At 38.4% G+C, this 25730-nt stretch overlaps 1 protein-coding gene across 4 annotated transcripts in view; it reads right to left on the minus strand.

Moving 5' to 3' along the window:
• The window catches only part of FAM13A (family with sequence similarity 13 member A), a 357629-nt gene that overhangs the window by 271931 nt on the left and 59968 nt on the right, over positions 1–25730 (minus strand). For all 4 annotated transcript variants that reach the window (XR_003795603.1, XM_029235387.1, XM_029235388.1 and 1 more), the window contains exon 4: positions 7356–7533. Coding sequence is in view for 3 of the 4 variants with exons in the window: in XM_029235387.1 (XP_029091220.1) it covers positions 7356–7533 (178 nt within the window). In the remaining variant the exon portion in view is untranslated. The remainder of the gene's footprint in view (positions 1–7355; positions 7534–25730) is intronic.

The following is a 25730-nucleotide window of genomic DNA, read 5'->3' on the forward strand; positions in this document are numbered from 1 at the left end:
CCATTTTTATGGTATCTCTAAGCAAAAACATAGTATTTCTGATAGAAGCACATGTGGAAGGCCTTATCATTCAAAATCTAAAATTGATTGATCTCTTTAAGCTTCAGAAATACCCATATTACTGATTACCTTATTAACACTGAAACATCTGTTTTAAGGGACAGGATTAACTTCCTGATCTACAGACAAAAGGCAAAGGAAGCATAGGGATGAAGCAGAGTTTGATCAAAATGGCTTACTCATCCGTAGCAATTAGCAGATTTGTTTTAATTACTGGATATTAAAATTTGATGTTATTGATATTATTAAATGATGGAAACTGAGTCTACACAATGAGTTTAATGCAGAGTGTCAAGAATATTAAACAACCAAAAAAAAAAACTCAGCTAAAGCATCATTAAGGGGTCTTTGGTCTCTTCATCAATGTCTATTTAACAAATAGATTTTTAAATTAATAATAAGAGTAAATACAAATATTTAGCTTTTTCTAACATCATTCTCGGCTTTGAATACTTTTTCTCAAAGGAAACTTCAAACTCAAAGGACTCCTATAATAATACCGGGGAGGTAAAATGTTTACAGTGAACTTGCTGTTTATGAGGAAATTAGGTTCCAAAGTCAGCATGTAAAAAAAAAAAAAATCATGCATAGCCAACATTATTCTTTAAAATTCTTAAAGTACAACACTCTCACCATAACTTAAGAAAATAGATTTCTTCCTGTATTGGAGCAGCCTGCTGAGTCCTTAGGTGCACAGTGCCTTAGAGCAGATTCTCAAAAAACAAAAACAAAAACCCGAGACTGCGGCAAGGATGGGGATGTTGGTGCATAACTTTGGAAGTAGGGGACAGGTCAACATGGGTAAGGAAAAGAGGCAAGTGGGGATGTGAAACAATGAATAGTGCGCATAGCTATCTTGCAAAGAACACCAAGACACACAACGGTTTGTTTGAAAGATGCTGTCTGATGGCCTGGAATCCAGCAGGTGGGCTGCAAGGAGAGAGAAGCCATGGCATGCAGTATTCCATGGGAGGGTGAAAGAAGAGATCTAGCTGGTTTCCTCCCAACTCCTGTTCTGCATTGCTACGGTTCACTCAGAGGGACTTAACTGTTCTAGACTTTCAGGTTGCCTTATTCAGCCCCTCTGGCAGCCATCAGGAATTCAGATTCTAGTCCAGAGTCCAAAAGTGATGGGGGAAGCTCTGGGCAGGCGGCTGGTTGGCCCAGCTGCAAGGCAGCAGCCAAGGAGAAGGATCCAGCATTCCCAAGGCAGCTGAACAGTCAATCCCTGGTGGCAGATTCGTCTGGGAGGTGGATAGTGCCAAGGCAATCTGGGGAGACACACATCACAAGATGTGTGTCTGATAATTTGAAGAAGTTGGTTTGTATTTAGAAGTTTTACTGGACAAGAAAAAATATCTTCTTTAAATATTAAAAGGCATACTCAACACTGTATGATCATAATACATGTAAGAAGAAAGTGAAAACGAAGACAACTGAGGTAAACAAAATGTCATGTCTCTCATCTCACATTTCTAAGGAGCTCACTTCATTAAGCGGTATGATGGGCAAAATGTATAAAACCTGATCTTTCCCTTAATGCAACTGTAAATGTGTTCAGTTAAATGTACACACATTTCAACACCACTTTACCAATTGTCTACTATGCACCAGGGCTTTCTCTTATAGTCTCACTTAAGATTCAAAGCAAACTCTATAGGTCCCATTTTACAGAAAACTTAACAGAAAAATAAATAACACAGAAGGTCGCACCTATCAAATGACAGAACAAGGACTAGAATAACATTCTTTTATTATGTCATGCTATCCAAACCACGGAAAATCCAGTACCCATTTTAATAATTATCAAAACTTAGGAAAGCAATTGCTTCTAATCTCTAAGAATAACATTCTTTAGGAGGACTTGTACTTGTCTTAGAAACTAGAATATTAGGGATCTCCCTAGAAAAACCATATACAACTTACAGTCCAAAGTTTGCTGAATTTTTCATAGAAAAATATGTATTACTGTACCGTAGTATATTATAAAAACATTATTATAACATTATTATACAAATATAGTGAACTTTGTGGGCCTCGCATGCCCCTTCACACCAGAAATATTCATTACCCCAGGTGCCGAGAGTGTCGCCTACTTATGGCTCATAGCCAAGTCCCTCCCCTAAGGTTACACCACCTCCCTGGGTACAGCTCACTTCCAGTGACTGATGGAGATGGGGTAAATGGACCAACCTCCTTGACTCAATTTAGGGTATCTCTGAAAAGCCATTCCAGCTTCTAAGTAATGCTGGGACTGAGTGAGGCCTTTGTTACCACTGTATAGCAGTTCAACTTCTGCCTAATCCTTCTTCCCTCTATTCCTTACAGGTATGGTTCCAAAGAGCACTACCCACTAAAACTCCTGCTTGAAACCTCAGTCTCAGGGCTTAGAACTTGGACAATCCAAACTATGACAAGAAGAGATACAATAATATTGAATGTGATGTGACAAAATGAGACTGAGAGATAATCAGAGTTTTAAATGCGTTTACTAGGGGAAAAAAGAGAGCAAAATAAATAAATATCCAACAAGAGAAAAAAAAAAACAAAACCCTGAGGACCTGATAGGAAAATGGGCAAAAACACGAACAAACACGTCGACAGAAAGATACACAAATGGCCCTTAAATATAAGATGTTCCACTTCATTTATAATAAAATATGTTAATATTTTTTATTAACTTAAAACTATGTTAGCACTAGCCATGAACAATCTGAAAATAAAATTAAGAAAACATATTTAGAATAGCAGCTAAAAGAATACACATTGAAGAATAGATTTAACAAAAGAGTATGAAATTTGTGCTCAGGAAACAATAAAACATTGTCGAAAGAAATTAAAGAAGACATAAGTATGTAGAAAGACATCCCATGTTCATAGAATGGAAGATTCAATATTGTTAAGCTGGCAATACTCCCAAAATTGACCTACATATTCAAGAGAATTCCTATCAAAATACCAGCTGGCTTTCTTTTGCAGAAATTTACAATATGATCCTAAGATTTATATGGAAATGCAAGAGGCAATCTTGAAAAAGAAGAACAAAGTTGGAAGATGGACATTTCTTGATTTCAAAACTTACTAAGAAGCCATAGGAATCAAGACAGTGTGGTAACCGCATAAGGATAGATATATAATAGATCAATGGAATAAAACTGAAAGTCCATAAATAAACCCTAACCATATGGATAACCAATTTCTGACAACAGTGCCAAGACAATTCAATGGAGAAAAACAGTCTTTTCAACAAATGGTACTGGGACAACTGCACCCAAAGGAATGGAGTTGCACTCCTTCCTTACATCACACAAAAATTAACTTCAAATTAACTCCACAGACTTACGTGTAAGAGTTAAAACAATAAAGCTCTTAAAAAAGTCTTCATGGGTTAGGCAAAATCATCTTAGATACAACACCAAAAGCATAAGTGACAAAAGAAAAAACTAGATATATTGGACTTTATCAAAATTAAAAATTTTGTGTTTGAAAGGACACAATCAAGAAAATGAAAAGACAACTCATAGAATAGGAGAAAATATATGCAAATCCTGCATCTGATAAGGGACTTATATCCAAAATATAGAAAAGACTCTTACAACTCAATAATAAAGACAAAAAAATCCAACTAAAAATGGGCAGATGACCTGAATGGACGTTTTTCCAAAGATACACAAATGGCCAATAAGCACATGAAAAGATATTCAATGTCATTAGTTATCAGGGAGATGCAAATCAAAACCACAATGAGATACCACTTACCATGGAGACTCTAAACTTCCTCTGAAAGGGTAAATGTAATAGAAATATGGAAAACAGGAAGAAGCCATACAAACACCAGAAACAAACTCATGTATGTGTAGGAAGTTAATATGTGACTGAGTTGGCATTGTAAATTAGCAAAGAGATGTACTGCTCAATGAATGATTTGGTAACAATTAGCTATCTACTTGAAGAAAAATCAAACTGGATCCATATGTGATAGATACAAAAATAAATTCTAGGACCTCCCTGGTGGCACAGTGGTTGAGAATCTGCCTGCCAATGCAGGGGACACGGGTCTGAGCCCTGGTCCGGGAAGATCCCACATGCCGCGGACAACTACGCCGGTGCACCACAACTACTGAGCCTGTGCTCTAGAGCCCGCGAGCCACAACTACTGATCTCACATGACACAAGTACTGAAGCTCATGTACCTAGAGCTCGTGCTCTGCAACAAGAGAAGGCACAGCAGTGAGAAGCCCGCGCACCACAAGGCAGAGTAGCCCCCGCTCACTGCAACTAGAGAAAGCCCACACGCAGCAACAAAGACCCAACGCAGCCAAAAATAGATAATTAGTTAATTAAAAAATAAATAAAAAATAAATTCTAAATAAAGTAAAAACCTAATCATAAAAGCCTATAAATATGACAAAAGAAAAATGTTTTGTAATACCTTTATGATATTATTAGTATTAAGCAAGACATTATTAATATTAAAGACCTAAATTCTGATAAAAAGAGGAAGAGTTGACACATTAAGTAAATTAAAATCAAAAAAATTTATAAAGCACCATAAATAAAGCTAAAAGGCAAACAACAGAATGGGAGAAAATGTTTGTAATCTTTATAACGGACAAGAGACCTAAAGAACTTCTACAAAGCAATAAGGCAGGGTACATAAAGAGTCACACTCAGGATGTGCACTGCAACTGTTTTAATAACAAAAAATCAACAACCTCAGTGCTCATCAATTGAGGGATAGTTAAGTTAGAATAAATTCACACTTTTAATAGCTAAAAGAATGAGGTATATAAATATTTTGTCATTAAAAGTTCTAGTGTTACCATAAAAACAATCAAGCTTCACAATATACGTATCTTAATCCCATTTATATTTAAAAATAGATTTATGGGATTCCCCCTCAGTCCAGTGGTTAGGACTCCGCCCTTCCACTGCAGAGGGCGGGTTCAAACCCTGGTTAGGGAACTAAGATCCCGCATGCCATGCAGTATGGCCAAAAAAAAAAAAAAAAGATTTATGGCTATGTTCAAAAAGAAGCAGCAGGGGACACTTCCCTGGTGGTGCAGTGGTTAGGACTAGGTGCTTCTACTGCAGGGGGCATGGGTTCCATCCCTCACGGGGGAACTAAGATCCCGCACGCTGCACAGCGTGACCACCCCCCCAAAAAGAAGGATACGTATCTACCGGTATGTATTTTACTGATTTTATCTCTAAAGAGAAGCGGTTGAAATGGGAGGAACTAATGGACGATACTTTTATTCTATATACCTCTACATTGTTTGAATATTTTACAGTGATAATATTACCCAATCATCTAAATTTAATAACCCATAACTGGAAGTACATGTTGAAAACCTGGTAATTAAGAGTCACCAAGAAGCCCAGCTTCCAGAATACCAATCATATATTATTGGTATATTCCTTCCAGTTTTATTATTGTATATTTCATAACAATATCATTCTGTATCTAACATTTATAGCCTTTAAAAAAATAACATTTCATGAGGATTTCCCCTTTTCAGAAAAAAATCCTCCTCTACTGACCATATAATGTATACATTGTATTCACCTAAGTTATTGAAAAGTATTTCATTTGTCTTTCAGTGGTTCATGGTGAGAGAACTGTCCTTAAATGGCAGGCTTTCTACTGATGATTTTTATCACAGTTATGGACTAACTGTGGTCATTGACCTAACTGTGGTCACAGGAACTGAAGTAACTATTTTCTTGTCCTAAATTGGCGAACTTCAAGTTCAAAATAAACCATCTCTCCCTCTTTGGACTCAATCAGGTAAATGAGTACAGTACTTAGTAAGGTCTTAATAAACACTACCTGCTGTAACTATTATACTCTATTTCAGTGAGAAAAGTACCTAATAGTGACTTCAAAATCCAAAAGTTTAGAAATACACATCAGTTAGTAGATCACACCAATGTGAATGTACTTAATGCCATTGAACTGCATACTCAAAATGGTAAACTTTATATGATGTTTATTTTACCACAATAAAAAAAATTTGAAAAGCTATATTGATTAAAAGACCATATAACTCATTTCTTACTGGATATTATGATTGACTAATTGAAGCAGAAATTCCAGATCAAGCCCAATACAAGTCAGCAATGAAGTATGATCCGTATGTCATTCGATAAGCACTCTATTTACAAATTCATTTTCACCGCTTCTAGAATCTAGAATTACTGAACAGTTTTCTACTTACCTTTATTTCTTACACGTAGGTCACCCAAGGTTTACTCTGCAGATAAGTGTAAAGAAGAACAAATACAGTCTTTTTACTATCACAGGGCTCCTGAATAAGCTGTTAGTGGAGCCCGTGTCTGAGACAGCTACTCACAAGACCCTAACATATCCTATGCCATTATTTAAAATGTAAATCTCTAAGGTTACAAGGGGGATTAGTTATTCAAGGTAGAATTTCTCTCCACAGTCACTATGATCTAAGCCAGAGTTTATATTTAGAGTCATTCTGACGACTGTAATATTACTAGTTCCGGGCAGCTGAATGAGTCTGTAGATAAATGGAGTGGATAAGCAGATATACTATTTAAAAAACAAAACAAAACAAAACAAAAAAACTTGCTGAGAACTTCTGAGAGCTTTAAAGTGTCAGTGGTCTTTCTTTCTCTCTCCTTATAAGTAGAAGGAACATGTCTGATATCAGAGGTATTAATAGGAGAGTTAAAAGCAAAGTCTCTGGTTTACAAGGTCATAGTTCATGTATCAATGATTAAAGAGCTTTAAGGAATAACAGGGAAAATATAAAGTTCTACCAAAGTTCTGTGTCTAGAAATATAGCACCTACCAAGGAGACTAGTTTATTTCTGGTCTATTCCTAGAAAGTAAATAAATGTAGCTGAGGTTACATTTTTCTCTCACTGACATATTCTGCTTGTTATTTTCCATCTATTAGCAATGATTTGAACTTTATCACTATTAAAAAAATTACATACTATATCAAACTCCTTCCCTTTTTTCTAATCAATGTTTAAGATTAGATTTATTTAAATGTCCATTTTAATCAAAGTAAAACTCATTTCCAGAATTTTAAATAAGGTTGTTTGAAACATTACAAATTACAGTTTCATAAAAAGGCATAGCTTCCTTCTTCAAAATTGGGATGAAAAAAAAGGCTAAAATGCCCAATACCAAAAATGGAACTTCTCCAACATAAATTGGTTGACTTTTTAGTCTGAAATATCTTTCTACATTGCAGTGATTTCAGGCAGTTGTAAAGGAAAAGGTGATATGTGATGATATTAACAGCAAAACTTACTGAAAGCAATTTGGCCCAAATACAGTGGCGAGATTGTGAACATTCATGCGGTTCTGCACATGGTGCTTGGCTACTTTTGTCAAGAATTGGCAAAGGTACTTGAGGAGGCAGTAGTGGGTGTCTGGCAGCTCTTTTATTAAGGCTCTTAAGCTACTCTCCTGAGCATCATTTCTGTCATCTGGAAAGAAAAAAGAACGAAAAATGTTCTCAGGCATATTTTACAGTAACAATAACAAAGATACACCGGTACGATACATTATAACACTTAATTCAGAAAATCATTCCCAGGGACTGAGATACAGCATTATAAAGAGGCATTTTTGCCTTTTCTTTGATCCTCAAGCATTTGACTTTAAAGAATAACTAACTTATTCAAGACATCCTGAAAACCACAAGCTTTTTATTCAGTGCATAAAATAGGTTACTATTTCAATTCTGTGTTTTCATGACACATTAAGATAATGGTTGGGTTTTTATTCATAGTAGAATCTTCCATTTGACTTTTGTCTTCCAGTCTGTTAAAAACAAGAATCTCTTGGTTGAATAAAATTTGATACAAGAGACCTTCCAGGATTACCATGAGTGACACCAAACTTAGTAATCAGGAATCTGTGCACAGAGAAAACTGAAGGAAACTTTTAATTTTTACACAGCTTTTTAATCGCCCACGTCAAATAGTTTAGAATTTGCTACGTGCCTCATACAAAAGCCTAATAACCTTGTATAAAGCCAAAAGTATCCAACGATGTGCCAAAATTCACAGGCAGACGTGTGAAAAGTTCTCCTCAGTTCTCAAAGATTTGTTTGTTTTGTCAATATTTAAATACAGTGAAGTTGCTATCTTAAGTAATTTTGTATACTACTTTCCATCAGAGGAAAATACAAATCTTTTACAGCGAATACTTAAGCGGAATAATGACAATCCATCCTTTAGACGGATGTGTAAGAGAATGAAAATTTAACCCAGTTATATTTAACACACATTGGATTCTTTAATTGAGATAGGCCAGCTGCTTTAGCCAGTCAAGAGTATAAGAAACAGAAAAGTGAAGCAAATAAGATGCAAAGGAAGAGGGCTGACGGTTAACACTGATTAGTCAGCGTTACAAGATACATAGGCAACGTGCCATCACAGGAAACAAAAACACAGAAAACACACAGAAAGTCACAGACTGCTACTGAGTGTCTGCAGAGCATGGGATAAGAATGCAGGCTTGGGAGCCACTTTCTGGGTTAGGATCCTGCTTTAGCCACCTACTACCTGTGTGGTCTCGGACTCTTCACTAAACTGTTCCCTTATTTGTAAGTGGTAATAGTAACTATCCAGTAGGGCTGTGATGAGGATTAAATGAGCTGACAGTCGTAGAGTACTTAAAGCAGAGTAGTTGACACATACTGAGTGCTATGTTAAGTACTTGCTACACAAACAAAATAACTTTTTGCTTTACCTTCATTAATTTGGTTTTATGAGCACACTGAGGTTTTAGTGAAATGTCTTTTAATATAAACCCTAATCCAAACCTAACCTTTATGAATATTAGCATAAGTGATGCTGTCAAAAATAGCAACGCCGGGCTTCCCTGGTGGCGCGGTGGTTGAGAATCTGCCTGCCAATGCAGGGGACACGGGTTCAAGCCCTGGTCTGGGAAGATCCCACATGCCGTGGAGCAACTAGGCCCGTGAGCCACAACTACTGAGCCTGCGCGTCTGGAGCCTGTGCTCCGCAACAAGAGAGGCCGCGATAGTGAGAGGTCCGCGCACTGCAATGAAGAGAGGCCCCCATTTGCCGCAACTATAGAAAGCCCTTGCACAGAAACGAAGACCCAACACAGCCAAAAATAAATAAATAAATTTAAAAATTTAAAAAAATATATAAAAAAAATAGCAATGCCAAAAATGTGTAGATTTCAATCTTTGGTAGAATCATATTGGAGAACATTCTATTTATGATTAGAATAATTATTTCTTACTGATCACAAACAATGTGATTCAATAAACTATAATGTTTAGGGCAAAATAGATTTCTTGATTCTACAAGTTTTTCATATTAACTTAAGTTACATTTAAAAAAGAAATCATATCCAAATACTTTGATAATCCATAAAGACATGCGTGGTATGTTGCATATGATGGCATCATTTTCCACTGTACTATGATCTTGCCTACCAGGAATGCGTAAGAAACGGAAACAATTAAGTTTGGAGTGATTAAAAATGAACTGAAGACTACCCATTTCTCATGCCTTTATATCATATAAATATGAACTAAGAGGAAATGCACTCCTACTTGTTTTTTTGTTTCTTTTTTATGGTGACTAATCCAAAGGGAGTCTGGATGTCTTCATGGGTGTGTGCTCTCATTCTAAAATTGTGGATTAATTCCCAGCGTTTCAGGGTACAAGCAACAGCTTTCCAACAGCCTTGACAATGCACCCCTGCCCTTCTTTCTGGCTCTGAAATGAAACCTCAAATCCTACGGCAGGCAATGCGTGAAGACACAAGATCAAAAAAATATATTCAGGATAGTTAGGAATTTATGACATCTTTGAAAAAGAAGCAGTACTTTGATCATACTTCTAATATTCTGAAATACAGTGAATAATTTCCCAGGAAATAAAACTGATAAAAAATAGGAAGGGAGACATCTATTCAGAGAATCTCCAACTTAACAAAATACCATGAAATCCTTTATGGCATGAATGAAAGAATCGCTAAATATGTTTTCCAAAAGCAAAAATAAATGTGAGGGAAAAAATATATCTATCTCCTTCTACCCAAGAGCATTTCTGCTGCCTCTGATGGAAGACAGATTCACTGGTTCACTCGCTGGGTGAGGACACGAGTGTCCTCTACTTGGGCGGCTCTGACAGCAGCACATCATGTTTGGACCTTAAATATTCATAATTTACCTCCTGAATTTGTTCAAATACATCGACAGGGCTGTCAAGACCTTACTTTATTAACATGACATTTCTACTCGCCTCTTTCCATACGGATTAATTACGTGCTACCGTAATACTGAGAATCTGCCACGTGCACTGCGCTTCCAGAAACACGAGGTAAATATCACCATTATTGTCTGACTACAGCAACCCCACAGACGAGATCTCCTACACGTAAGATTAATAACTGCTCCACACGTTTAGAGGGGGACTGTGGAAGAATGCCCAGCGTAGCACTCCGTGGGGGAGTGTGGGTGTGAATGTGCCTAAGGAGATGCCTTCTGATGTTTTCCAGAAGCAAAATTCATAATAATTATTATTGCTTGCATTACTTTTTGATTCACTGGTACCTAAATATAATAAACAGTGTCATATTCATTCATGTTCTTGCATTTATATTGGTCATGACAATGTCTCCCTCAACGTCTCACAGCATGAACAAGCCTTAGCCATGCTTCTATCTTGGGCACATTGATTCCTAACGTATACTTACGGCACACTATGTGTGATGTTGATCACATGCTGTCTGCGTGTCTGATTGTCTCTAACACCAGGAATATAGCACTGAACGAAATAAACGTCATGCTTTTATTAAGCATATTCTACTTGGGGGGGAGACAGACAAAAATCAAGTCAATTTTTTTGATTTATGCTATGAAGTGCTATGAAGAAACATAAAGCAGGGTCGGGGGACTAAAGCAGAGCGAAGCAGGAGTGAGGGATGGCGGGGAAGCCCTCTTAATGAGGTAGTGATTGTGTTTACCTTATCGAAGTCGAGAAGGCCCCTCGGCTGTGGTGACAACCGAGCACAGCTGAAGGAAAGAGCCAAGAGCATTCTAAGCAGTGGACACAGCAAGTGCTAGGGCCCTAAGTGGGTCCTGGGGCTGGGGCCAAGGGGTGGAAGGTGGGAGAGTGGTAGGACACGAAATCCAGGGACGGTGAGGGCAGACCATTACAGTCTTGTAAGTCATGGGGGTTTTTTTTTCTCCCCCTATGTCAGGGTTCTGAGCTGTGGGGAGACTTGAAAGGACCACTCTGGCTGCTGTACTGAATCCCAACTGTGGGAGGCATAGCTGAATGCAGGGAGACTCTGGTTAGAGGACCACTGTGACACTCCCAGAGGAGAAAGGCCAGCTGGCCTGGACCAAGTTGCCAGTGGTAAGATGGTGAGACACGGGCAGATTCTGGATAGAGTTTCAGTGTGTCCTGTTTGTTTTACACATGAAAAATATGTGTACGGAATACTTATTCCATCATTCAACAAGTAGCTATTGATTGACCACTCTATGTCAGGCACAATTCTAAACATTTGGGATACATCCGTAAACAAAACAGAAATCCCTGCCTTGATGGAACTTACATTCTCGTGGATGAGACATTAAAAAATAAACATAGTGATAGGGCTAGAAGAAACTGGGAGTACTGGCCAGGGTGAGGCGTGGTGACTGTAATTATAAATAAGATTGTCAGAAAGGCCTAGTTGACAATGCATCTGATGTCTGGAGGAAGTTAAAGTAAAAAAAAAAAAAAAAACCCACAAACTGGCAAATGTAAGCTCTTTCAGAGCTGGAGATTGAGTTTTAAACATCTTTTAAAGCCCCTCAATGCCTGGCATATAAAAAGTGATCAAGAAGTGGTTTTAATAGATTGATACACATTTAAGGCACACTTTTAAGCCACGCAGTTAAGACCTAATACTATAGGAATAAAGAGACATCTATATATCAAATATATCTAAAAGAAATGTGGAGTAATTTAGTCCATTTACAGAACTAGCTGGGTCAGGGTGTTACATAGGAATTATACTACAGGGAGTATTTAAATGATAAGAAATCCTTTGGTGGTCAGAGAGGAAGGATACTCGGCGATAAAATTCCACAGAAAGGCCTCAGAAGTAGTGAAGTGCGCCTCTGCGGATGTATTAGAATATTTTAACTGTTTTAAACTTGAGGTTACTTCTAGAATTAAATTGGAATAAAAAATTAGGATGTGTATAATTTATTCATCCAAAAGGCTTAAGAAAACTCTGCAGATGGAATAATGGTTTAATAATTGAAACAGTCATCATTTTCCTTAACATCAATCTTTTCCTAGGACAAGAACTAACTTTTTTCCATTAGTGAAAAGTGTCACTTCAAATTATTCATGTTTCTTAAAAGATTTTCATTGTTGGCTGAATTTGACCCATTTTTTAAGCTAAACCGCGAACAAGAAACTAGCACACAGTACATGTGGTATACAGGTGAACTGCTGAGCAGTTGAAGAAGATCATACCGTAAGAACTTTTGCTCCAGATTAGGTAGCAAACGCTGAACCATGTGACAAGTATTTGCTCTCATTAAAAAGAGATTAGGATCATAATCGGTAACGCTGGACCTACATCACGGGATGGCACCTAACTCTAATCTGGACATTTACCCTAGTGCTTGTCATGTGCTTTGACTTTTCAGTGGCCATGAAGTTATACTGCATTACTATACATACAATCTTAGCCTCAAGGAGAAAAAAAACAACAACTGGCAAAATGCTAATCTCTACTACGATGTATCTCAGGGCCGTGAGAAGGTCAGCCATTAAAAGAACCAAAATATTTAGCTTCATGGCGCCAGATTCACTGAAGTAGCTTTTTATTTCCTCATTAAGTCTCACACAAGGATTTCTGAAAACTTGCTAATCTATCCGATAGAATAGTGAGCTGCTGCTGACCCTGAAGACGGAGGAAGGTCACAAGCCTGAGAATATGGACAGCCTCCAAAAGTGGAGAAGCCAGCAGGGAAACAGGGGCCGTGGCCTCACAACCACGCAGAACTGAAAACTCCCCCAAACCCGAATGAGCCTGGAAGCAGCAAGAACTCAGGCTGACTGACACGTCGGTTTTGACCTTGTGAGAGACCTGGGGAAAGAAACCAGCTGAGCTTACACACTTCCCACAGAACAAGGAGACGGTAAATGTGTGATGTTCTAAGCCACTACATTTCTGGTAATCTGTCACAGCAGCAATAGGAATCTTAGGCAGCCCCAGCTAGAGATGACTAGACTGAAAGAGAGAGATTAATTAACTCTTCCATGTTCGCACAGCTACCACGTAAACGAGCTGCAACTCAGATCCCGGCAGCCTGACCTCAAGAGCACATGATCTGATCGGTGCGCTCCAACAAAGCTCGCCGTTACTAGCATCATTATTACACAGCACCTAGCACACTGTCTCAGACATGTAAATATTTAAGAAATGTTTCTTGAGTCAACAAATGAACAAGCAAAATTGGTGAGGAGTCGGGAGTGGGAATCTTCATTCATTTACAATCAATTATAGCTTCTTAGGTCCTGGGGAGTATGCGGGGAACAGCATATTAATAAAAGCCTACAAGAGTGTCAGGTCACAGAATGTTTTATACAACACGTAAGAATAAACAAAACACGAACTATATTTCTTTCTAAATATGCATTCACAGAAGAATGGGAAAAATAATCATAAAACACCAGCTACCCTGGATTGGCCTGAATCTTACCCCTGCATTTCATTCCTCAGGAGTGGAATCGCTTCTTTAGAGTGACGAGAAGTTTATATACATAATTATATCTTATGATTAATGGAATTGGTATTTTTCCACGTAAAGGGAGAGGTTATATTTTTACAGCTCTCTCGCAACCCTTGCCCTTGACAACGTTCTCAGAAGCCTCACGCAAATTTCTCAAAGGGCAGGATGATAAAGTGACTAATAAAAATTAATAAATTACAGCCTATTCTTAGAAGCTATTAATGAAACGACAAATCTTATCATTCTGATTAGCTTCTGCAAGATGCAGAGGTGTGTTTATTGCCAAATTAGCTGGTATCTACACTGACACTCCCACTCCCAGAAGGAACCCACACGTTACAGCAAAGGCAAAGGGCACAGAAGAACAGAGTTAGGTTCACATTTCAGTCCTATAGCCAAAACCTAACTCTCCATGACACCCAAGTAGTAGATCAACATATCTTTTCTGTGGGCATCCACTGAGGGCTGAATGCCTGTCAGTGGGGACAAAGACATAGATTAAAAATATAACAAGCGGGCTTCCCTGGTGGCGCAGTGGTTGGGAGTCCGCCTGCCGATGCAAGGGACACGGGTTCGTGCCCCGGTCCGGGAAGATCCCACATGCCGCGGAGTGGCTGGGCCCGTGAGCCATGGCCGCTGAGCCCGCGCGTCTGGAGCCTGTGCTCCGCAACGGGAGAGGCCGCAACAGTGAGAGGCCCGCGTACCGCAAAAATTAATAAATAAAAATTAAAAAAAATATATATATATATATATATAACAAGCATGTAAAATATTCTATCTAAATATCAAAACTAAGAGCTCACATCTAGGCTAAATGTTAGACACAAGCATGTAACAGCTGAAGAACCTGTTTATAATGTGGGAATGTCTGTACACAGGAGCATGGGAAAAAACGTCACAGCATATAGGAGGGGGAGCCTCCCACAATGATGCTAACCTTCAACAGTACTGGCAATATCCCAGCCAATAAAACTTGGCTTTCTCCATAAATCTAGTGCTATATTAAGCGAGCAAAGTACAGTAAGTATGTAGTTTCAGTGCAAATCATACCACTCCTATTCTATCCACCCTCCACTACTGATCCAGCTGACACTTGTGCTCAGCTGTAAGTGGACTGGATCGGTTTAAGTCACAGGACACCAAACCATCAAGCCCAGAGCTATTTAAGACTGTTCTGGATGTCTTATCCTTCCCCTTAAGTCTTCAAATTGTTTATGGACTCAGTGTAAAACTTGACTATGCCCATGGGCTCAGCAAAGCAGGGCTTCAGGACATATGTTCAGGACATAGCTTAACTCAGTTCAGGTAGAGATGCAGGTGTCTAGCAAGCTCGTCACTTGGCATCCCTTCAAACTGATATTCTTTACACAAATTTTCAATATTTTATGTGAGTTGATTCTACTGATACAAGTTGTTTTACTTCTTTTTTAAATAACTCATTTGTTGGCTGTTCTCTCTTTCCCTCTTCCAGCTCAATCTAAACAAGACCTCCTCACAAAAGCATTCATGCAAAATGCAGAATTTATTGAGGACTTCACTCGGTTTGCAATAATTTGTTCCAAAAATCCCCAACAGACATTATCTTCTTGGACTTGGAGCTGCTGGGTCTCTCTTTTTCCTCTTCAAGCCCATAATCTTCATGCTATTACAAAACTCTACTGTCTGTACTATGAGGATAATGAAAATAAAAAAACACAGACAATAACAGGTTATTATCAACAATGTAGAGAAATTAAAACTTCCATTCATTGTTGATGAAAACATAAAATAGTGCAACTACTTTGGAAAACTGTTCCTTAAAATGTTAAAGTCACCATTTGACTCAGCAATTCCACTCCTAAGTAGATACCCAAGAGAAATTAATACATATGTCCACACAAGAACTTGTACATAAATGTTCATAGCAGCATTATTTCTGTTAGCCAACGGGTGAAAACAACCCAAATGTCCATCAATGGATGAGTGGATAAATACAATGTAGTATAGTCATACAATGGACTATTACCCAGTCATAAAAGGAATGAAGTACTGATGTATGTTCCAGCATGGATGAACCTTGAAATTTATGCTAAGTGAAAGAAGACAGTCACAAAAGACCACATATTGTGTGATTCCATTTATAAGAAATGGCCATGATAGGAAATCTATATAGGTGGAAAGTAGATTAGTGTTTTTCTAGGGCTGGTAGCAGTGGAGGGGGGAAGTGGGGAAGGAATGGGGAGTGCCTACTAATGGCCTTGGAGTTTCTTTTCAGAGCGATAAGACTGTTCAAAAACCAGATAGTAGTGATGACTGCCCTCTATGAATACACAAAAACCACTGAATTGTACACTTTAAAAGGGTCAATCTTATGGTGTATAAATTGTATCTCAATAAATAAGGAAATTCTGTTGGCTCTAAAATCCAGTGTAGGAAAAAGTTAGATGAGAACTCTCAGTTAAAGATGAGTTTATATACTAAATGGGAAGGAAATCCAAAAGAGAAGGGATATATGTATATGTATGAGTCACTTCGCTGTACAGCAGAAAGTGACACAGCAGTGTAAAGCAGCTATACTCCAATAAAAATAAAATAAAATAAGCTACAAGGATATATTGTACAGCACAGGGAATACAGCCAATATTTTATAATAACTTGATGGAGTATAATCTATAAAAAGTTTGAATCACTATGTCGTGCACATGAAACTAATATAATTTTGTGAATCAAATATACCTCAATTTTAAAAAGTAGATACATTTTAAAAAAAGAAACGAAACTGTCAAACTGTTTTCCAAAGTGCTGTACCATTTTTACATTCATACTAGCAGTGTGTGAGAGCTCTACTTCCTTTATATCATCACCGACACTTGTATGGTCAGTCTTAATTTTAGTCATTCTGATAATGTGTAAGTGGTAGCGCATGGTGGTTTTAATTTGTACTTCCCTAATGACTAATGATGTTGAATAGATTTTCATTTGTTTAAAAAAAAAAAGTATATATAGTAAAAAGTGAAATGTACTTCCAGAAACATGTACCCATCCACATAGAATATTTTTAAACAATCACCTCAATAATAATACATATCAGTCATTTATGGAAGCAGATGGAAGCAGAACCAAACTGGAATATCATCAAAACGTATAAAGTCATGTGTGGAAACCTGGGTCTCCTGGCACCACATTTCTCATTTATTCCAGTGGAGGGCTCACACATCTGACTGACAGCTGGGACAGATATGCAAATGGCAATGCTTTCCGCTCTGAGTTTAGGTCTTTATCCAGAAAAAATGCATAATTTATATATTTGGCATTGCTTATAGAAAACCTAAAAAGCATATACTGAAAATGGAAAGGGCTTAAACTTGGAGTTTAATATAATGATTCTCTTTTTCATAGAAACAGATTTGTGAGGGTTGAATAATTTTGAAAGAAAAGGAACTCAGTAAGAAGGAATGAACCTAGGGAAGGAGACATTTCATATGCTTCCTCTGGAGCTCACACTACCAAAGGAGTAATGACTTAAGAATTAGTATTATAAAGCACCGAGCTGATCTCCCTGTGCTATGCGGCTGCTTCCCACTAGCTATCTACCTTACGTTTGGTAGTGTATATAAGTCCATGCCTCTCTCTCGCTTTGTCACAGCTTACGCTTCCCCCTCCCCATATCCTCAAGTCCATTCTCTAGTAGGTCTGTGTCTTTATTCCTGTCTTACCCCTAGGTCCTTCATGACATTTTTTTCCCTTAAATTCCATATATATGTATTAGCATACGGTATTTGTCTTTCTCTTTCTGACTTTCACTCTGTATGACAGACTCTAGGTCCATCCACCTCATTACAAATAACTCAATTTCGTTTCTTTTTATGGCTGAGTAATATTCCATTGTATATATGTGCCACATCTTCTTTATCCATTCATCCGATGATGGACACTTGGGTTGTTTCCATTTCCTGGCTATTGTAAATAGAGCTGCAATGAACATTTTGGTATATGAGTTTTTTTGTATTATGGTTTTCTCAGGGTATATGCCCAGTAGTGGGATTGCTGGGTCATATGGTAGTTCTATTTGTAGGGGTGGGATAGGGAGGGTGGGATAGGGAGGGTGGGAGGGAGGGACACGCAAGAGGGAAGAGATACGGGAACATATGTATATGTATAACTGATTCACTTCGTTATAAAGCAGAAACTAACACACCATTGTAAAGCAATTATACTCCAATAAAGATGTAAAAAAAAAAAAAGAACTAGCATTATAGCTAGCCAACATCTGCATAGTACTTTAAAATTTGCAAGGCCAAACCACTCAGCTAACGTCAAACAATACAAGTGGCATTATGATATATATCAATAGAATAGATAAAAGACAGCCTTAACTCAAACTTATCTAGTGAATACCTCACGTAATGAAGAAAACCAGCACAAGGCTCAAGCACAAGTCAGTGTACGAAATTAGATTTCTTTACCATTAGGCTCTGCACTGATTAAAATGGCATTACTAGGGTGGTTTTCTTAAGAAAAACAGATGCTGTCTACATTATCCAATGCTCATAAGCTAAAATTCACAGGTACTTAACTCTCACATAGTGTTTGAACAGCCGCTATTGTAAAATTCTATCCCATTTAAAATCAAGTATGCGGGGGGAGGCAAAGGAGAACGTCCATCTAAAGAGACGAACTGATCACATATTCTTCCCAAGACCCCACTAAAATGACGGTAAAATGATGTTTAAAAAGTATAAGCGCCCGCAAGCAAAAAAAGAACAGCGGAGAAGACAGAAGGGGATGAGATTTCAAAGCCATTTGGAAGTGAATGCGAGTGACTGAAAACAGACAGGCTGTTCGAAAGCCCAGCAGGCTCCAGGGAGCTTCCACCACCCCGAGCACCCAGGCAAGCATGCCGGCAGGCAGGAGTGCTGAGGTTTCGGCTCTTCATAATGTCAGTGTATTCCTGGACATCTGACATAGCTAAGGGCTAGAGCAAGGAACACAGTTGAAAATGTAAAGATTAGTGAACATGTGCTGAGAACTAACGGGTCCATTAGCTTACTTCCCACGTCCCTCCCACTCCTGCCCTTGAGGAACTCAATGGTTGAAGAGAAAAATATGTCCACACATTGACATTTGTGGGTCCCCAATGAAACAGCTAGATTTCTCTATGTCCCCACTATCTAATCTTCCTGAAGTGAGGTACACCAGTAGACAAGCCCACCGGCCCACATTCAAAATGTTATTCCTAAATCACAGTAGCCAAAGATGTTCATATGTTTGAGTAAAGAGATACAAAAAGAAATATAAGGGGGAGAAAACCAAACCAAAAACAAAGAAGTACATACCACCAAAAGCCTTACTTGTATCTCAGAAAGAATAAGAATAGAATGCTATAAAACAGAGTACTTTGAAACAGAGCATAAATATGTTGGCTATTAAAATCGAAAAGCTAAAATTCAAACAGACAAGGTTGGAAAATAAAGTTGACTAAATTTCACAGAGAACAGATTTAAAAGAAAATTATCAAACCTCTAAAGGCACAATAAAAGATAAGACAGGTACATTTCCAAGACCAAAAGACAATATTTTCCAGGTTGAAGGAATTTGCTGAGTGTCTAACACAATAGTTGAGAAGGGACTGCAGGGAACAGCAGGTCCAGGAAGACTGGTGTGGGAGGCTCAGGGTGACACCTACTACTGGGGGAGAAGCAGCAAAAGGGCCAAAGAGGAATCGCCCCAGAAATAAAGAATTGATAAATTATTTGATGTTTTGAAAAAAATAGGTAATGGTGGATTTGTTGGAGCAATTTGAAAAAAATTGCAGATATGTTTTCATTCACATAATTTTCTATAAACCTAAGACAAATATTAACATCAGGCAATGCACCTCACACAGGCACACACCCTCACACAGTCTTAACAAGGTAAAAATTAATTATGAATTCAGCTAAAATTATGATAGAACGATACTGGAGTAAGTAACAATGTAATAGCTAATTCTCATTGCCTCGTAAGTGGAGGCAATGAGATAATGTCTGAAAGTGAGAGATCAAGATAAAACATTATATTATCAAACGGAAGCAAATACCAAAAGAACAGCTAGGTAAGTGAAAACTGATTGGCTCTGGGAAAGAAAATTAAGGGCTGCCAAAGGGTGTGTAGGGGTTTTCTATAAAAATCTTTTAATTTTATTTGATTTTTTTAATAAAACCATATGCATGTATTAGTTTGACAAAAATATTTCTTTAAATAAAGGAAAATATGTCAAAAGCAATAAGATGATGAATTTTATTAAGAGTAATAACATCACTTAACAATGTGCCTCTTCAGTGTTTGATTAATAACGTTACTGACAAACCACCAAACCCAATTATATTATATTAACCACCCATTCCCCCCACCTTCCTGAACACACACTCTATGCTCACTGCTGAAATCACGTACCTGTTTTCCAAACACCTTTGGCTCCTGTAATCCTTTCTTCCTAAAACGAACACCATCTGTGGGAATTCTACCAGCCCTCCAAAGCCCAGTTCAAGTACTAATTCCTTCTTCCATAAACCCTCCTTATCATCTGACTTAGAAATGATTCCTCGCTGTCAACCCCACTTTATTCTGTGTATCCTGGCTCTCTGTGTACATGTTCTAGTTCCCTACTAAAACTGTAAGCCCACTGTTGACAGGACAGTATCCTACTTTTCTATGTGATCAATAAAATACCAAACAATGCCTTCACCTCAATTTAATAATTGAAAAATTTCCAATCACTGATTTAACGTAAAAAAAGTCCTGTACTATATATAACAGGCCATATTTGCAGGTTTATGCTTTCATTAAAATTATATAAAATATTTTTAAAAATAAAAATTGATAACTGGTAGCCATTCCAAAAATATTCCCAAATGAATTTCTGGAAGATATTGTCCATATTGTGTGATTTACCAGCTCAACCAACAATCAAAAGTTTAAGTAGTTTCAATTAACTTGGGCAAGAATTTTGAAATCTTCATTTAACTCCAAACTGGAACTCATTTTGTCCTTTTTCCTTCCTCCTCCTTAATCATTAGGCAGGTAGGTGCACTTATTCTTCTGTAACTTTTTTTTTAAGAGACAGGGAAGTTAGGATACAGAAAGGATAAAGAAATCAATTTTAAGGTTAAAGTGGAAAACTTGAGGGAAATCACACTAAATGGTCTGTCTTTGTATAACTAAGAAACCAAGGGGTGGAAGCGAGGGTTGAGGATAAATTGGGACATAAGCACAGGGAAGGAAGACTGCATTCGAACTATGGATGCCTGTGTCTCATCTCTAGAGATGATGACTTAATTGGCGTAGGAGGTAATGATCTCTGGGATTTTTCAAAGCTTCCCAGATAATTCTTCTGGGCTTCCACAGTTGAGAAGCACTAACTTAACATTTATTAAACATATATGACTGACACTGTTTTAAGTGCTTTAATGGATAAACTTATCCACAACAAACTCAGGAAGTAAACACTACTATGAACAAACTACTACCACAGTTAGGGAAACTAAGTGTGGTGGTTTCACAACGTCCACAAAGTCTGACACTTCTTCCTTCAAAAGATGGTGCCTAGTTCCTCTCCTCTTGAATATGGGCCAGATTAAGGACTCACTCCTAATGCACACAATGTGGGGCAAATGATGCTATTTGACTTCTGGGGCTAGGTCACTGAAAAGATAGCTTCCATCTCTCCTGATGTGCTCACTCTGGGGGAAGCCAGCGACATGTTATGAGGACACTCAAGCAGCCATCAGGAGAGGCCCATAGAGAAAGGAACTGAGGCTTCTCACCAAGAGCCAGCACTGAATTGCCACCCATGTGAATGGACCACCCTAGAAGCAGCTCCCCCAGCCCCAGTCAAGCCTTCGGATAATTGCAGCCCTTTGACAACTCTTGAAAGCAACTCCCTGACAGACTCTGAACCAGTACTGCCTAACTAAACCACACCTGAATTCCTAGCCCACAGAAACTATGACAGAAAGTACATGTTTAGAGTAGTTTTAAGAAAATTGTTACGTAACAATAGATACCTAATATACTCAGGCACAGAAAGGTTAAGTAGCCTGTCCGTACCAATGCAGCAGGCAGCGGGCAAACAGATTTGTAACTAGTCAGAACGGACCCAGAGCCTATGCTCTAAGCCATATGCTATCATTTCTTTCTTCAAAATGAAGATTATCCTATCTGTACCTCATCAGAGTTGATGCTGGGATCAAAAGAGGTTATATAAGTAAAATACCTTCTAGGTATTATGCAGTGAGGAGTCACTAGCACCTATTATCACTAAAAGGAATAAATTCTTAAAGAGAATCAATATTAAAATACAAACAAAACTACAGAAAATTATCTATACAAAAAATGAAAACACACCCCAGTAACATTTTTTTCCACAGCTTATCATTCGTTTTAAACTCATTCCTTACTCCTAGCTCTGCTAGTCATCTTTTAAGATTTCCAAGAAAAAAACAGCAATTCTGTAGTCACGATTTCTATTCCAGAGACCACCTAGTTAGCATCCACTGTAGGCATTTTACTAATTAATTTTTAATCATATATATACCAAACTGTGGTAAGTTTTTAAAAGTAGCGTTGTGGACTGAATTGCGTCCCTACAAAATTCACAGGCTGAAGCCCTAACCCTCAACGTGACTGTATGTAGAGGCGGGGCTTTTACAAAGGCAATTAAGGTTGCGTGAGGTCATATAGCTGAGGCTCTAATCCAAAAGAACTGTTGTCCTTACAAGAAGGGGAAGAGGCAGGAGAGCACACACACAGGAAAGGCCATGGGAGGCAGCAGTGAGAAGGCACCACTTGCAAGCTCAGGAGAGCTCCAAAAATTACCCTGGCCAGCACCTTGATGTTGGGCTCCCAGTCTCCAGAACAGTGAGAAAATACTTTTCTGTTGGTTAAGTCTCCCATTCTGTGGTATTCTTTTATGGCGGCCTGAGCTGACTTATATGCACAGTATGATGGCAAAAGCTTGGGCTTCGGAGTGAGGCAGGTCCTAGCTCTGCACATTCTAGCTGCTTGCTCTTTGGTAAGTAACTTACCCTCCCCAAACTTCACTTTTCTTATCTATGAAATATTTGTAGGAGTAGCTGTAATGGAGTTTGGAAGGCACACGTATGTAAAGCCTCTAGGCAAAATCTTGGCACAGAAAAGGTACTTAAGTCATGATGAAAGATATATAAAATCCCCTTGCTCTCATCAGTTTACAGCTACACTATTGTCCACACATAAGTGATGCTCAGGATTCTAAGTATGAACACGATTAAGTCTACAAAGATGACTATAAAGTTCACATCTTCAGCCTGATACCCCTCTCCCAAGCACTAATGTTCATTTTATTCATTTAAAACGAGCTGCTCGGGCTTCCCTGGTGGCGCAGTGGTTGAGAGTCCGCCTGCTGATGCAGGGGACACGGGTTCGTGCCCCGGTCCGGGAGGATCCCACATGCCGTGGAGCGGCTGGGCCCATGAGCCATGGCCGCTGAGCCTGCGCGTCCGGAGCCTGTGCTCCGCAACGGGAGAGGCCGCGACAGTGAGAGGCCCGCGTACCGCAAAAAAATAATAATAAATAAAATAAAATAAAATAAAATAAAATGAGCTCCTCATCATGGCCCCATGATCTTCCTTTCTTGACTTTCACTATTGTTATTAATAGACCAATTACCAAGATGCCACATCAGGATCTCTCCTCTTTCTTCAATAACAACAGCTGGATCTCTGAGATAGGAGACAGACAATAAAGTCCCCACAAAGAGATCATCAGATCCTACCAAGCATCTGAGCCTTTGGGCTAAGTCCCAAATTCACCTCAAGGTAATAGCATCTGAGCCTTTGGGCTAAGTCCCAAGTTCACCTGAAGGTAGAGAAGGAGAATTAGTCAGTCACAGAAGGTTCCTAGAAAGTTGAAGACTGGGCTTCTTCATTTCAGGACAAAAGATCAAGTCTAACAGACTGAAGCATTTTATAAAATGTTAAGATCCACCGTAGGTAGAGATAGAAAAGATTTGAATTATTGAAGACAAAACAACGTTAGTTGCTTTAAGCCTTGTCAAAGCACAGGAGTTGGCAGGGAGCTCTCCCCAGTGCTATGTCAACCTTGCCTCAGAAATTTCCTTCCCAATTTAATTGTTTCCATTCACAAAAGTTTAAGAAACGCCCTCCGCTGCTGTGGCCTTCCCAGGGCCCATTTCTGTGGGCTTCACCAAAGTTATGGCCACCAGAGTCGGGCCACCACGCTACTCGTCCCACAGTTTTTCACTCCTTTCTTATGCTCGCCCTCTAATTATCAGCTATCATGTTTCTGCCCATGTTTCCTCTCTCATATTTCTGTCTCTGGCAACCTTCCTTTAAAATTCCAATACCAGTGTCTGTTTGGGATGATGAGAAAGTTCTGGTAATGGGTAGTAGTGATAGCTGTACAACACTGGGAATGCACTTAATGTCACTGAATCGTACACTTTAAAATGGTTAAAATGATCAATTTTACATTATGTATATTTACCCCAGATTTAAAAAAATATTCCATTGCCTATTACTTATCAGACACAGGTCGTTAGGATCAAGATTTCTGCCAGTACTCTAGATAGTCCCCCTGCACCCAGCATCTCCCCACCCAACCATCTTACACAGCACAGCCTGAAATACTGCTTCCATCATATGACTTCTTTCTTCAAGTATTTACTACTTAACAGATAAATATTAGTTCCTTTAGCCTAACGTTCAAGACCCTCTACCACCTAGTCTCAACCTACTTTTTAAATTATATATTTGGCAAATTTCCTTTCGCTATGGACAACTCTGTCAGACATTCCTGTCTTACACTGACAGTGTTTTTACTCACGCCCTTTCCTCACCTAGAAGATTTTCCTCTCCATTGAAATTAATTTTACATACCCCAGTTTTACTTTTTTCACCAAGCATTCTCTGATTACCATAAACCAGACTGGCTTCCTCCTCTCCTTGTGAACACCAGCTGAATGCACTTGCTCATCTGAAGGACTGCAGAAGGTGTACAACATACATTCTACCTCCTCAATTAAACAGCACACTCCTCGAAGTCAAGAAGTTTAATCTTTTATTTCTTGGGACCATCCAGTGTATAAGTAGATGGTATTAAATAAATATTGATGGATTGATCCAACTCAAACAACAACAAGAATATTCCATGATGAGGCAGAAATATTTGTATTTACATTATAGAAGATTTTTCAATAGAGAGCATTCAAATACTGTAAAGGGGTTTCTAGTTAATTCTAAATTAAATGAATCCTATCCTAAAATCATTTTATTGCTTGCCATTCATATTTATTCCCCAAACACATCTGAAATTATTAAAATAAAAAATAGATATGTTACTGGCCCACCAAGATAAGGATAAAATAATATCAGAAGTCATGGAATATAGCCAAACTGAGACAATTATACTGGAAACCTAAATTAAGGAAGGCAAGTTGGTACAATCAGAGATAGGTTTAACATGACAACAGGAAAGGCTAATCACTGAAGATCCTTTAGAGTCTCTCAAAGATGAATTGTCTAGAGCAGGCATCTGACAGAAGCAAAAGGCTCTGGCAGAAATCAACTTTATACAGAACTTTTTGATAAACACGTGGTATGCAGATGTATTGGTTTGCTAACTAAAAATATATACCGTCTCAGAGCTTTAGACACTAGACAAAGTCTCAAGTTGATAATTATCTAAAGCTGATAATTTTTTATAAAAAGGAAAGAATCTAAATGTCCATGCACACAAGGGGCCACTGTTGATCTACAAGATCAAAGGGTGGTCTAGAGCATGGGTATGCTCACAGGCGGCAGCCATGCTGTCCTTGGTGGCACCTGTGGTTTAGCTTAAATGTCTAAAAATATATTAAGTTGGGGCTCCAGACTTCCA

Source organism: Monodon monoceros, unplaced genomic scaffold, assembly GCF_005190385.1.
Source record: "Monodon monoceros isolate NGI ecotype Baffin Bay Population unplaced genomic scaffold, NGI_Narwhal_1 Super_Scaffold_20, whole genome shotgun sequence".
Taxonomy (NCBI): domain Eukaryota; kingdom Metazoa; phylum Chordata; class Mammalia; order Artiodactyla; family Monodontidae; genus Monodon; species Monodon monoceros.